Here is a 10042-nt window from a genome sequence, read left to right on the forward strand (position 1 = left end):
ATTACCAGATAGAGCAAATCAATAAACAGCGATAAACTTTTTGCACTTCAATGACAAATTTTTCCAAGAAAAACTTTTTCCCCCAAGGTTTGTCGGAATTTATTTTTGTATCCAACAACACTCTTTGTTGGGGGTATTACGTTTGATTGAGCCAAAAATCATTATTTAACACCTGGAAATATTGTTTCCCAACATTGGAAACCATATATGGATCTTCTTATCTTGCCGAGCTGAGTCGGTCTAGCTATGTATGTCCATCCGTCCGTCTGTCCATATTAAATTGTAATAACGCTACAGGTCGCAATTATGGACAGATCCTCACGAAATTTAGAATGGAGGTGGGGTTAAGGTCAGAATAGAACCCCATAGTTTTTGGAGATCATCTCCAAATATTTAGGGGTTGAAATAGACCAAAAACAGAAACAGGCGGGACAGAAGTCTAACATTTTGTTTGGTCATCGGACATTATTTAGGGGGCAAAATATGCCATAACATTTACTTAAAAATTAAAAAAAAAAAACAAGTAAAAAAGTATCGGTCGGTTTTGCCGACAGATTTATACCCTTAGCCCTATTCACCCTCTATGGAGTGGGTTTTGAAAGAATCGTTCAATATTGTCCATTTCGTATCCCACCTAAATAAATATGATATAAATATTATTATACATAAAACTAATTATATATAAAGTATAAAAAAATAAATTATAGTAGATGGATATAGCAATTGTAAAGAATCGCTGAGTTGCTTTGCAATTTATGATAGATGAAAATATTGAAAATTGTGTCTCTTTGTGGGTGAGGTGCCAGAAGGTGTTCGAAGATATATACCATCTTCACAACAGATCTGGTGTTAGCAAAAATTATTGCATGTGTGAAATTTGAAGAGAGTTGTTCCCTTACTGTGCAAAAAATATATATTTTTAAAATTTCGACCATTTGTGGGGGAGGTACCAGAAGAAGTGGACCGATATACTCCATCTTAACACCAGACCTTGACTAATAAAATGATTGGGATGGGTGAAATTTGAAGACAATCGAACTCTTAAATCACATTTTATGAGAGTTGTAATTATTCAAAATTTTGATCATTTGTGGGGAGGTACTTGAAGGAGTGAACCGATATTGTCCATTTTCAGACCAGACCTAGCACTGATGCAAATATTAGGATTTGCAAAGTTGGAGCAAAATCGGATTATACTTTCTCTTTCTGTGCAAAAAATATATGATTTGCAAATTTCGACCTTTTGTGGGGGAGGTAGTGGACCTATATTGCTCATCTCCGAACTCGATCTAAGTTTGAAAAAAATATTATGAAGTCCCCAGTTTGGATCAAATCGGATAGTCCCTTCGAGAGTTACCGTGCGCATCATCCAGCCAGACAGACGGACGGACATCGCTAGATCGACTCCATATGTTCTGAAACGGATTAGCCTAAAGAGACCTAGGGTCTAAAACCGTTATTTCGACTAGGCACGTTTTGACTGTATCAAATTGTATATACCCTCTGTAGCACTATGGCTGAGGGTATAGAAAAAACGAAATTATTCCCTAATTTTTTATACCCCTTCAGCATGGTGTGGAGGGTATATTAAGTTTGCCATTCCGTTTGTAACACCTCGAAATATACATTTTAGACCCCACAAAGTATATATATTCTTGTCACCATAAAAATTCTATATCGATTTAGCGATCACTCTAGCTTCCGAACAAAATAAAGTAGATTGATAAAATTTTACTCAAATGTGTATTATGTTTGCAGGACTTTTGGTATTGAAACTGGGTCATATAGGCCCTCGTTTTGGTATAGCTTCCATATAATTGTACCCCCAGATATTCGGTTTATTGATGATTTATGCGAAGTCATTCACCGCAATTGTTTAAATTTCGTATTTTAAGTTCGTAATGGATACTACAGCCTAAGACAGAAAACTGTCTGTGCAGGTCCACGACTTCGTATAGCCCCCATATAATAGTACCTCCCGATATTCGGTATTTTGATGATTTTAGCGACATTATTTGCCGGCATTGTTTCTAATTTGGTATTTGTAGTTCGTAATGGATACTACAACCTATGACAGAAAATTGTCTGTGCAGGTCCACGTCTTCGTGTAGCCCCCATATAACGGCACATCCTGATTTTCGGTACTTTGTTGATTTTAGCTACATTTATCACCGGAATTCTTTCAAAGTTGGTATTTGAAGTCCGTAATGGATGCTACAGCCTATGACAAGAGATTTTCTGTACAGGTCTGTACAGGTACGTCTTCGTAGAGCCCCCATATAACGGTATCTCTCGATATTCGGTATTTTGTTGAATTTAGCGACATTTTCACTGAAATTGTTTCAAATTTGGTATTTGAAATTCGTAATGGAAACTTTAGTCTAAGACAGAAAATTGTCCATGCAGGTTCACGTCTTCGTAGAGCCCCCTATTACGGTACCTTCCTATATTCGGTCTATTGATTATTTTAGCTACGTTTTTTTTTTCGCCACGGTTCAGGTCCACGTCTTCGCATAGACCGTAATATAACGGCTACATTCGGTATTTTTAAGATTTTAACAGAATTTTTAACGGATTTTATTTATTTATTTATATATATTTTATTTATATATATATATATATATATATATATATATATATATATATATATATATATATATATATATATATATATATAAATATATATACATAAAAAAAATATATATATATATATATATATATATATATATATATATATATATATATATATATATATTTATTTATTTATTTATTTTTTATATATATAAATTTTTTTTTTTTTTTGAAAATTGCCAAATTGCAACAAATTTAGTACGGTTTCGTACTTTTCGTGCACATGAATACCTACTTCCAAAACTACCTTCTCAACCTTGATTTTTATTCAAAAACTCAAGTTTTTAGTTCTAACCGTTCACATGATTCGAAATAGTACCGCATGTAGTACAATTTAGTAATTTTTGTACCCTTTTATTGCGAATATAATACAATTTAGTACCTTTCGTATACTTTAATGCAAATTTGTAAAAACTTTTTGGTTCATTCATTGTACACCAGCCCTGCTCAAAACTGACTGAAATTTGACTGAAAAGAGATATTTTTTCTTGAGCACCGCTGTTATACACCATCATTGACCCTCATTCTAAATGTAGGAGTTCTAGCTCTACTGGTTAGTCAAATACAAGGTGTAAGTGTTTTACCTTATGGTAGACGAACGATATTCCTTCGTCAAATAGCAGATACCATAATCAATTAATGTCTATTAATTTTTTTTCTGTTTTCAGTTATCGGAATGTCTATCAAATAACGAATTTATTAGGCTCTTCAAACCCAGATAACCAGTTCTTCAGTACTGCGATAGGGGAAATGCTTTAGTCATACCTTTTCTCCCCTGTCGACACTCAAACCCACACACACACAAGTGCTAAACAATCAATGCTGTTTGGCAAGACTAATAGCAATAATTTAACTTTTTATGACAGCAATTGACAGATAAGCTAATTATGATCTACACACACACGTAAATAGAATATACATCATTTTTTTTAAATTTAAAGACAATAATAAAAATTAATTATGATTTTTTATTGATTGCAGTTTTTGTTTTCTAATTTCAATTCTTTTGTATTCAAGAACATGTTTTAATATCTGAAAAATCATAGTTCGGTGTTAATCTTGACATTTTTATGCATTTTTCAGATCATACCTTTTGCTTACAGATATTTTGCCTATGACAATGGAATTATCGAGCAACCCCCAGCTGCGTAGATTGTTGTCATAGATCAGTTATAAAAATGAGGCAATATTTTAGATTTATTATGTTTTCGTATGAGGTAAATGTGGTAAATAGTAATAAAAGGTATAATTATTTGTAATAAAAATATTCGTAATAAACTGGAATGCCCTACATTTCAGAATTGTTTTTTTCGGACAGGTATCGGTTTCATGGTCTTATGTGTAATGTGAAATATCTACATAAATAGAAATTGACTACGCCGGTTCCACCTATTCAAATTTTGAAAATAAGGTGCCCATGTTTGTCCACTCTTAGCAACATCGCACAAAATAATACGCACTCGAAATATTCTTTATTTTACTCCAGAGGTAAAAAATGTATTACTTTTCATGCATTACGCAAAAAATTGACAGCGGTGCAAAAAGTAGGATACTATGTAGTATCCCCTTTAATTTATTCATTTTACTTGTGTCAAACTGAAAAGTTAACTAGAATTTAAAAGAAGTTAGAATCGAAATTAAATCGACGTGATTGTAATTATTAAATAAAGCCTACGTTGGGCGCCAGTACATATACATATGGTACGATTAAAAAAAAAAATAATACTAATAAAATTTTAAAAGTATTATTATCTGTCTTTGTGGTTTCTACTCCATGTACGAAATCCCCAAAATTACGTTTTGTTTCAACACATGTCGATATTGATCCAATCACGGCATCATAGAAAGCATGTTTGAAAAATTATAGTCTTAGTGTAATAACCGTACAAAACCCTAGGTCTCTTTGGACGCTTTAGGACTTTTGGAGTCGAGGTAGCCACGTCCGTCTATGCGTCTGTCTGCGCCCACGATTTGTTCCAATCTTGGTACATCGTATCACTTCATCAAAATTAGATTAAGTATCGCGATGGACAATATCGGGCTTCTCCTCCTAGAAAATGGAAAATACTGAGAAAAACAAGTAAAAAAACAGCTCAGATCGGTCGAACCGAACTTTTATAACCTCCACCATTTGCAACAAATTTGGCAATTTTCAAAAAAAATAAAATTAATTAAAAATTTCTGTTAAAATCTCAAAAATAATAAAATGCAGTTATATTAGGATCTATGCAGGGTGAGATAAAAACTGTAACAAAGTCAAACGCCATAATTTTATTTTATTTTAAAATGTCGAAAATAGCATCAAATTTTAGAATAAGTTTAAATTTGTTCGAATTCGTCACTTTTGCCAGAAAGAGAAACGATCATCCGATTTTGCTCCAACTTTGTAAATCCTAATATTTGCGTCAGTGCTAGGTCAGGTGCGAAAATGGACAATATCGGTCCACTCCCTAAAGTACCTCCCCCACAAAGGGTCAAAATATTGAATAGTTACAACTCTTATAAAATGTTGAGGTAAGAGTCCGATTGTCTTCAAATTTCACATATTCAAATATTTGTAAATATCTGGTGTTAAGATGGAATATATCGGTGCACTACTTCTGGTACCTCAGCCAGAAAATGTAGAAATTAAAAAATATATATTTTCTGCACAGATAGAGTAAAGATAATCAGATTTTGCTCCGACTATGCAAATCCTAATATTTGCGTCAGTTCTAGGTCAAGTGCGAAAATGGACAATATCGGCCCACACCATCAAGTACCTCCCCCACAAAGGGTGAATATTTTAAATAGTTACAACTCTTATAATATGCGATATAAGAGTACGATTGTCAACACATCCCAATATTTTTACTAACCCAAAGTCTGGTGTAAGATGGCCTTCAAACGGCCAATGAAACCGTCACATGTTGCCCGAATGTTGATCTGCGGTATTTTGGCCCTTTCCCGGCGAAGCGCTTGCTTGAGGTGATCGACACTTTGGCATTTTTAGGTGCCAACCTTGCTTTTCAAAATACTCCAGACACAATAGTCCAACGGATTGGTATCCGGAGATTTTGGTGGCCATTGACGCTGGAAATGAAGTGAAGAACCTCATTTTGTAACAATTCTTGGGTGGCGCGTGCTGTTGGAATGTGCAAGGTCTGGGGCAAAAATGTTTGCGTCCCAAGGCTTTAATACACCCTCCAGAATATTTTCGCGATAATATTCGGTATTTATTCTGATGCCACGGTCGATTATTATTTGCGGAGAGCGACCATCGGCTGTTTTGGCGGCCCCATCACCATGGCCGGCGCTTGAGTACTGGTGGCCAACCGAAGGTGCACATATTCAGCTGACCTCTTTGGCAAGTAAACACGATCATTTTGTTTGTTTACAAACTGCTGGACAACCTTTTTTTTCATCGGAGAAACCCAAATTCGACAGTTCACCACTTTTGGCCAAACGAAGTAACTCTTTAGCTCATTTGAATCTATTTTCTTTTTGTTGCGGTGTAAGTTCTTGCACTTTTTGGAATTTCAATGGCTTTACTCCGAGCATATTTTTCAATATTTGCCGAATGGAATATGTTCAGCTCACGAGCCATTTTTCGGGCAATACGGTGCGGGTTTCGATCAAGTCGCTTCTTTACTTTTCGAACCATTTCTGCTGATGTTGCTGTTTTCTTCCGTCCACTTCCTTGACGTCGGGCTATGCTACCAGTATCACGGTAACGAGCGAGGGTACGAGACACAAAAGATTTATTCACATTTAAATGCTGGAGTGCTCTAATGATAGCCACTTTGGCTTTCCAGCCAGATATAAAGAAGCTTGAATTCCATGACGAATAACTTTTTTTCTGGAAAATTCTCACCAAAATTCTTTTGTCCGCTTGTAAACAATATAGCGAACTGTCACTGGAATAATTTTAACAGCTATCGTACGAGTGGCTTAGAAATAACAGCACTCTGAAGTTGGTTGCAGTTTTTTTTATCTTACCCTATATATGGATAGGGCAATATGGCTTTTAGGCAAGACTTAGGCTCTTGACCTTTTCCAGAACCCATAGTAGAATTTGGTACCTTCCGCCTAAATTGAATTTCTATGTTACTTTCAGGCGTCAAATTTGTTGCCGGATTTTATATTTTTTTCAATTTTCCTCTCTTTTATGTCAATATTTCGCAATACTGTTCTATAGGGTTATTTTGCAGTCTTCTCAACCGAACCTAGACCTTTGCTCATAAATATTTTATTTGCATTGACGAGGCACAGAACCTAGGTAACTATCTGTTAATGAAGCGTGGCTATTCTCAGATTCATTTAAGATTACAAGCTGTGAAGTTTAAAAATCTGAAAAAAAATGTTCAAGGCTTGGTTTCTGCTGGTCTACATCAGAAGTGTTGCGGGTTTGTAAATGAAAATTTCCGATATACCTTTAAATAGATGAGAGCAAATTATTTATCTTATATATAAATATAGCTTGGAATTACAAGGAGCAGGAGAAATGGAGTGAAAAACATCCTACCTGTGGCTCAGTGCAACGGCAGTCACCCATTGCCTTTAATACAAATGAGGTAGTAGTTTCCGTATTTTCTCAGTATCGTATAGATATTTCTTGAAAGCTATATTCCATTGCAGGCCTTTCTCAAAATAACGTCAACCATTAAATATTCCAACTATGCCGACCCCCACAATGCCAGAATCAGCAACAATGGTCATGGGATTGATATTCGCCTACTTGGATCAGGAGTTAAACCCACAATTTCTGGTGGTCCCCTGCCAGAAGGTGACACCTATCAATTCGATAATGTTCACATTCATTGGGGACTCACCGATGACCTGGGTTCCGAACATAGGGTAAACAATAAACATTTCTCAGCTGAGGTCCATGCCGTCCATTACAATACAAAATATCCGAATGCAACAGGGGCATTTGGATTCCCCGATGGCATTGCGGTGGTGACCACCTTCTATCGCACGAATTCTTCAAAGTTATTTTTGGGCTTACAGAATATAAGCATTGCTGCCCCACCTCTACCCAAATCTTACTTTAAACTTGGAAATTTCAAATTGGCAGATTTGTTTGGTGATTTGGGGTATCTTAAGAAAGGATTTTATACTTATGTTGGATCACTGACCACCCCACCCTGTGCTGAAGCTGTAACATGGATCATTTACACCACCCCAATTGATGTAAGTCCAGAGCAGTTGATGCCATTCCGCTCGGTCTCTGATGCCCATGGAAATGTGTTGGTAAACAACTGCCGTCAGTTGCAGAAGCTGAATGGGCGAAAAGTATATTTTGTTCAGTATTAGGACGAAATAATATATGAATCAAATTTATTAAAAATAAAATGTACAGGGTGAACCAAGAATATGTGTAATTTTTCAAGAGAAGACCTATAGGCCTTACCCGTCTTCTATGAGAAGAGCAACTGGTCTTATATAAGAAGAGCAACTTGTCTCCTATAAGAAGACAAACATGTCTTCTAGAAAAAGACCAAGAGTTTTTGTAGGAGAAGGTCTTCTAGCAGAAGACCAACCCTCTGGTCTTCTAGCAGAAAACCAACCCTCTGGTCTTCTGGCAGAAGACCAACCAACTGGTCTTCCGTGAGAAGACCACCCACCAACTGGTCTTCCGTGAGAAGACCAACCACCAACTGGTCTTCTGTGAGAAGACCAATCTTCTGGTCTTCTATGAGAAGACCAACCAGCTGGTCTTCTATGAGAAGACCAACCCTCTGGACTAACCGACTGGTCTTCTGTGAGAAGACCAACCGACGGGTCTTCTATGAGAAGACCAACCTTCTGGTCTTCTATGAGAAGACCAACCAACTTGTCTTCTGTGAGAAGACCAACCAACTGGTCTTCTATGAGAAGACCAACCAACTGGTCTTCTATGAGAAGACCAACCAACTGGTCTTCTATGAGAAGACCAACCTTCCGGTTTCAATGAGAAGACCAACCTTCTGGTCTTCTAGGAGAATACCAACCTTCTAGTCTTCTATGAGAAGACCAACCAACTGGTCTTCCAGGAGAAGACCAAATAACTGGTCTTCCAGGAGAAGACCAACCGACTGGTCTTCTAGCAGAAGACCAACCTATTGGTCTTCTATGAGAAGACCAACCAACTGGTCTTCTATGAGAAGGCCAACCATCTGGTCTTCTAGCAGAAGACCAACCCTCTGGTCTTCTAGCAGAAGACCAACCCTCTGGTCTTCTAGCAGAAGACCAACCAATTGGTCTTCTATGAGAAGACCAACCAACTGGTCTTCTATGAGAAGACCAACCCTCTGGTCTTCTAGTAGAACACCAACCCTCTGGTCTTCTATAAGAAGACCAACCCTCTGGTCTTCTAGTAGAACACCAACCCTCTGGTCTTCTAGTAGAACACCAACCCTCTGGTCTTCTAGCAGAAGACCAACCCTCTGGTCTTCTAGCAGAAGACCAACCGTCTGGTCCTCTAGCAGAAGACCAACCCTCTGGTCTTCCAGCAGAAGACCAACCCTCTGGTCTTCTAGCAGAAGACCAACCAACTGGTCTTCAATGAGAAGACCAACCGGCTGGTCTTCTATGAGAAGAGCAAACTTTCGGGTCGTCTAGCGGAAGACCAACCCTCTGGTCTTCTAGCAGAAGACCAACCTTCTGGTCGTCTAGGAGAAGACCAACCTTCTGGTCGTCTAGGAGAAGACCAACCTACGGGTCTTGTATGAGAAGACCAACCTACTGGGGTTCTATGAGAAGACCAACCAACTGGTCTTCTATGAGAAGACCTTCAGCTCTTCTAGGGCGAAGACCTTCAGCTCTTCTATGTCGAAGAAGACCTTCAGCTCTTCTATGGCGAAGAAGACCTTCAGCTCTTCTATGACGAAGAAGTCCTTCAGCTCTTCTATGGCGAAGAAGACCTTCAGCTCTTCTATGGCGAAGAAGACCTTCAGCTCTTCTAGGGCGAAGAAGACCTTCAGCTCTTCTATGGCGAAGAAGACCTTCAGCTCTTCTATGGCGAAGAAGACCTTCAGCTCTTCTATGGCGAAGAAGACCTTCAGCTCTTCTATGGCGAAGAAGACCTTCAGCTCTTCTATGGCGAAGAAGACCTTCATTTCTTCTATGGCGAAGAAGACCTTCAGCTCTTCTATGGCGAAGAAGACCTTCAGCTCTTCTATGGCGAAGAAGACCTTCAGCTCTTCTATGGCGAAGAAGACCTTCAGCTCTTCTATGGCGAAGAAGACCTTCAGCTCTTCTATGGCGAAGAAGACCTTCAGCTCTTCTATGGCGAAGAAGACCTTCAGCTCTTCTATGGCGAAGAAGACCTTCAGCTCTTCTATGGCGAAGAAGACCTTCAGCTCTTCTATGGTAGAAGACCTTCTGGTCTTCTATGGTAGAAGACCTTCTGGTCTTCTATGGTAGAAGACCTTCTGGTCTTCTATGGTAG

General features: G+C 37.9%; 1 protein-coding gene across 1 annotated transcript; it reads left to right on the plus strand.

Moving 5' to 3' along the window:
- The first annotated feature begins 6970 nt into the window (after positions 1–6970).
- Positions 6971–7963, plus strand: LOC101891235 (carbonic anhydrase 2-like). The gene is made up of 3 exons (XM_020037099.2): positions 6971–7016; positions 7090–7184; positions 7249–7963. Exons 1-3 carry the CDS (start codon positions 6971–6973, stop codon positions 7924–7926), a joined length of 819 nt encoding a protein of 272 aa, XP_019892658.2. The 3' UTR covers positions 7927–7963.
- Positions 7964–10042: the final 2079 nt, after the last annotated feature.

Source organism: Musca domestica, unplaced genomic scaffold, assembly GCF_030504385.1.
Source record: "Musca domestica strain aabys unplaced genomic scaffold, Musca_domestica.polishedcontigs.V.1.1 1, whole genome shotgun sequence".
NCBI classification, from domain to species: Eukaryota; Metazoa; Arthropoda; class Insecta; order Diptera; family Muscidae; genus Musca; species Musca domestica.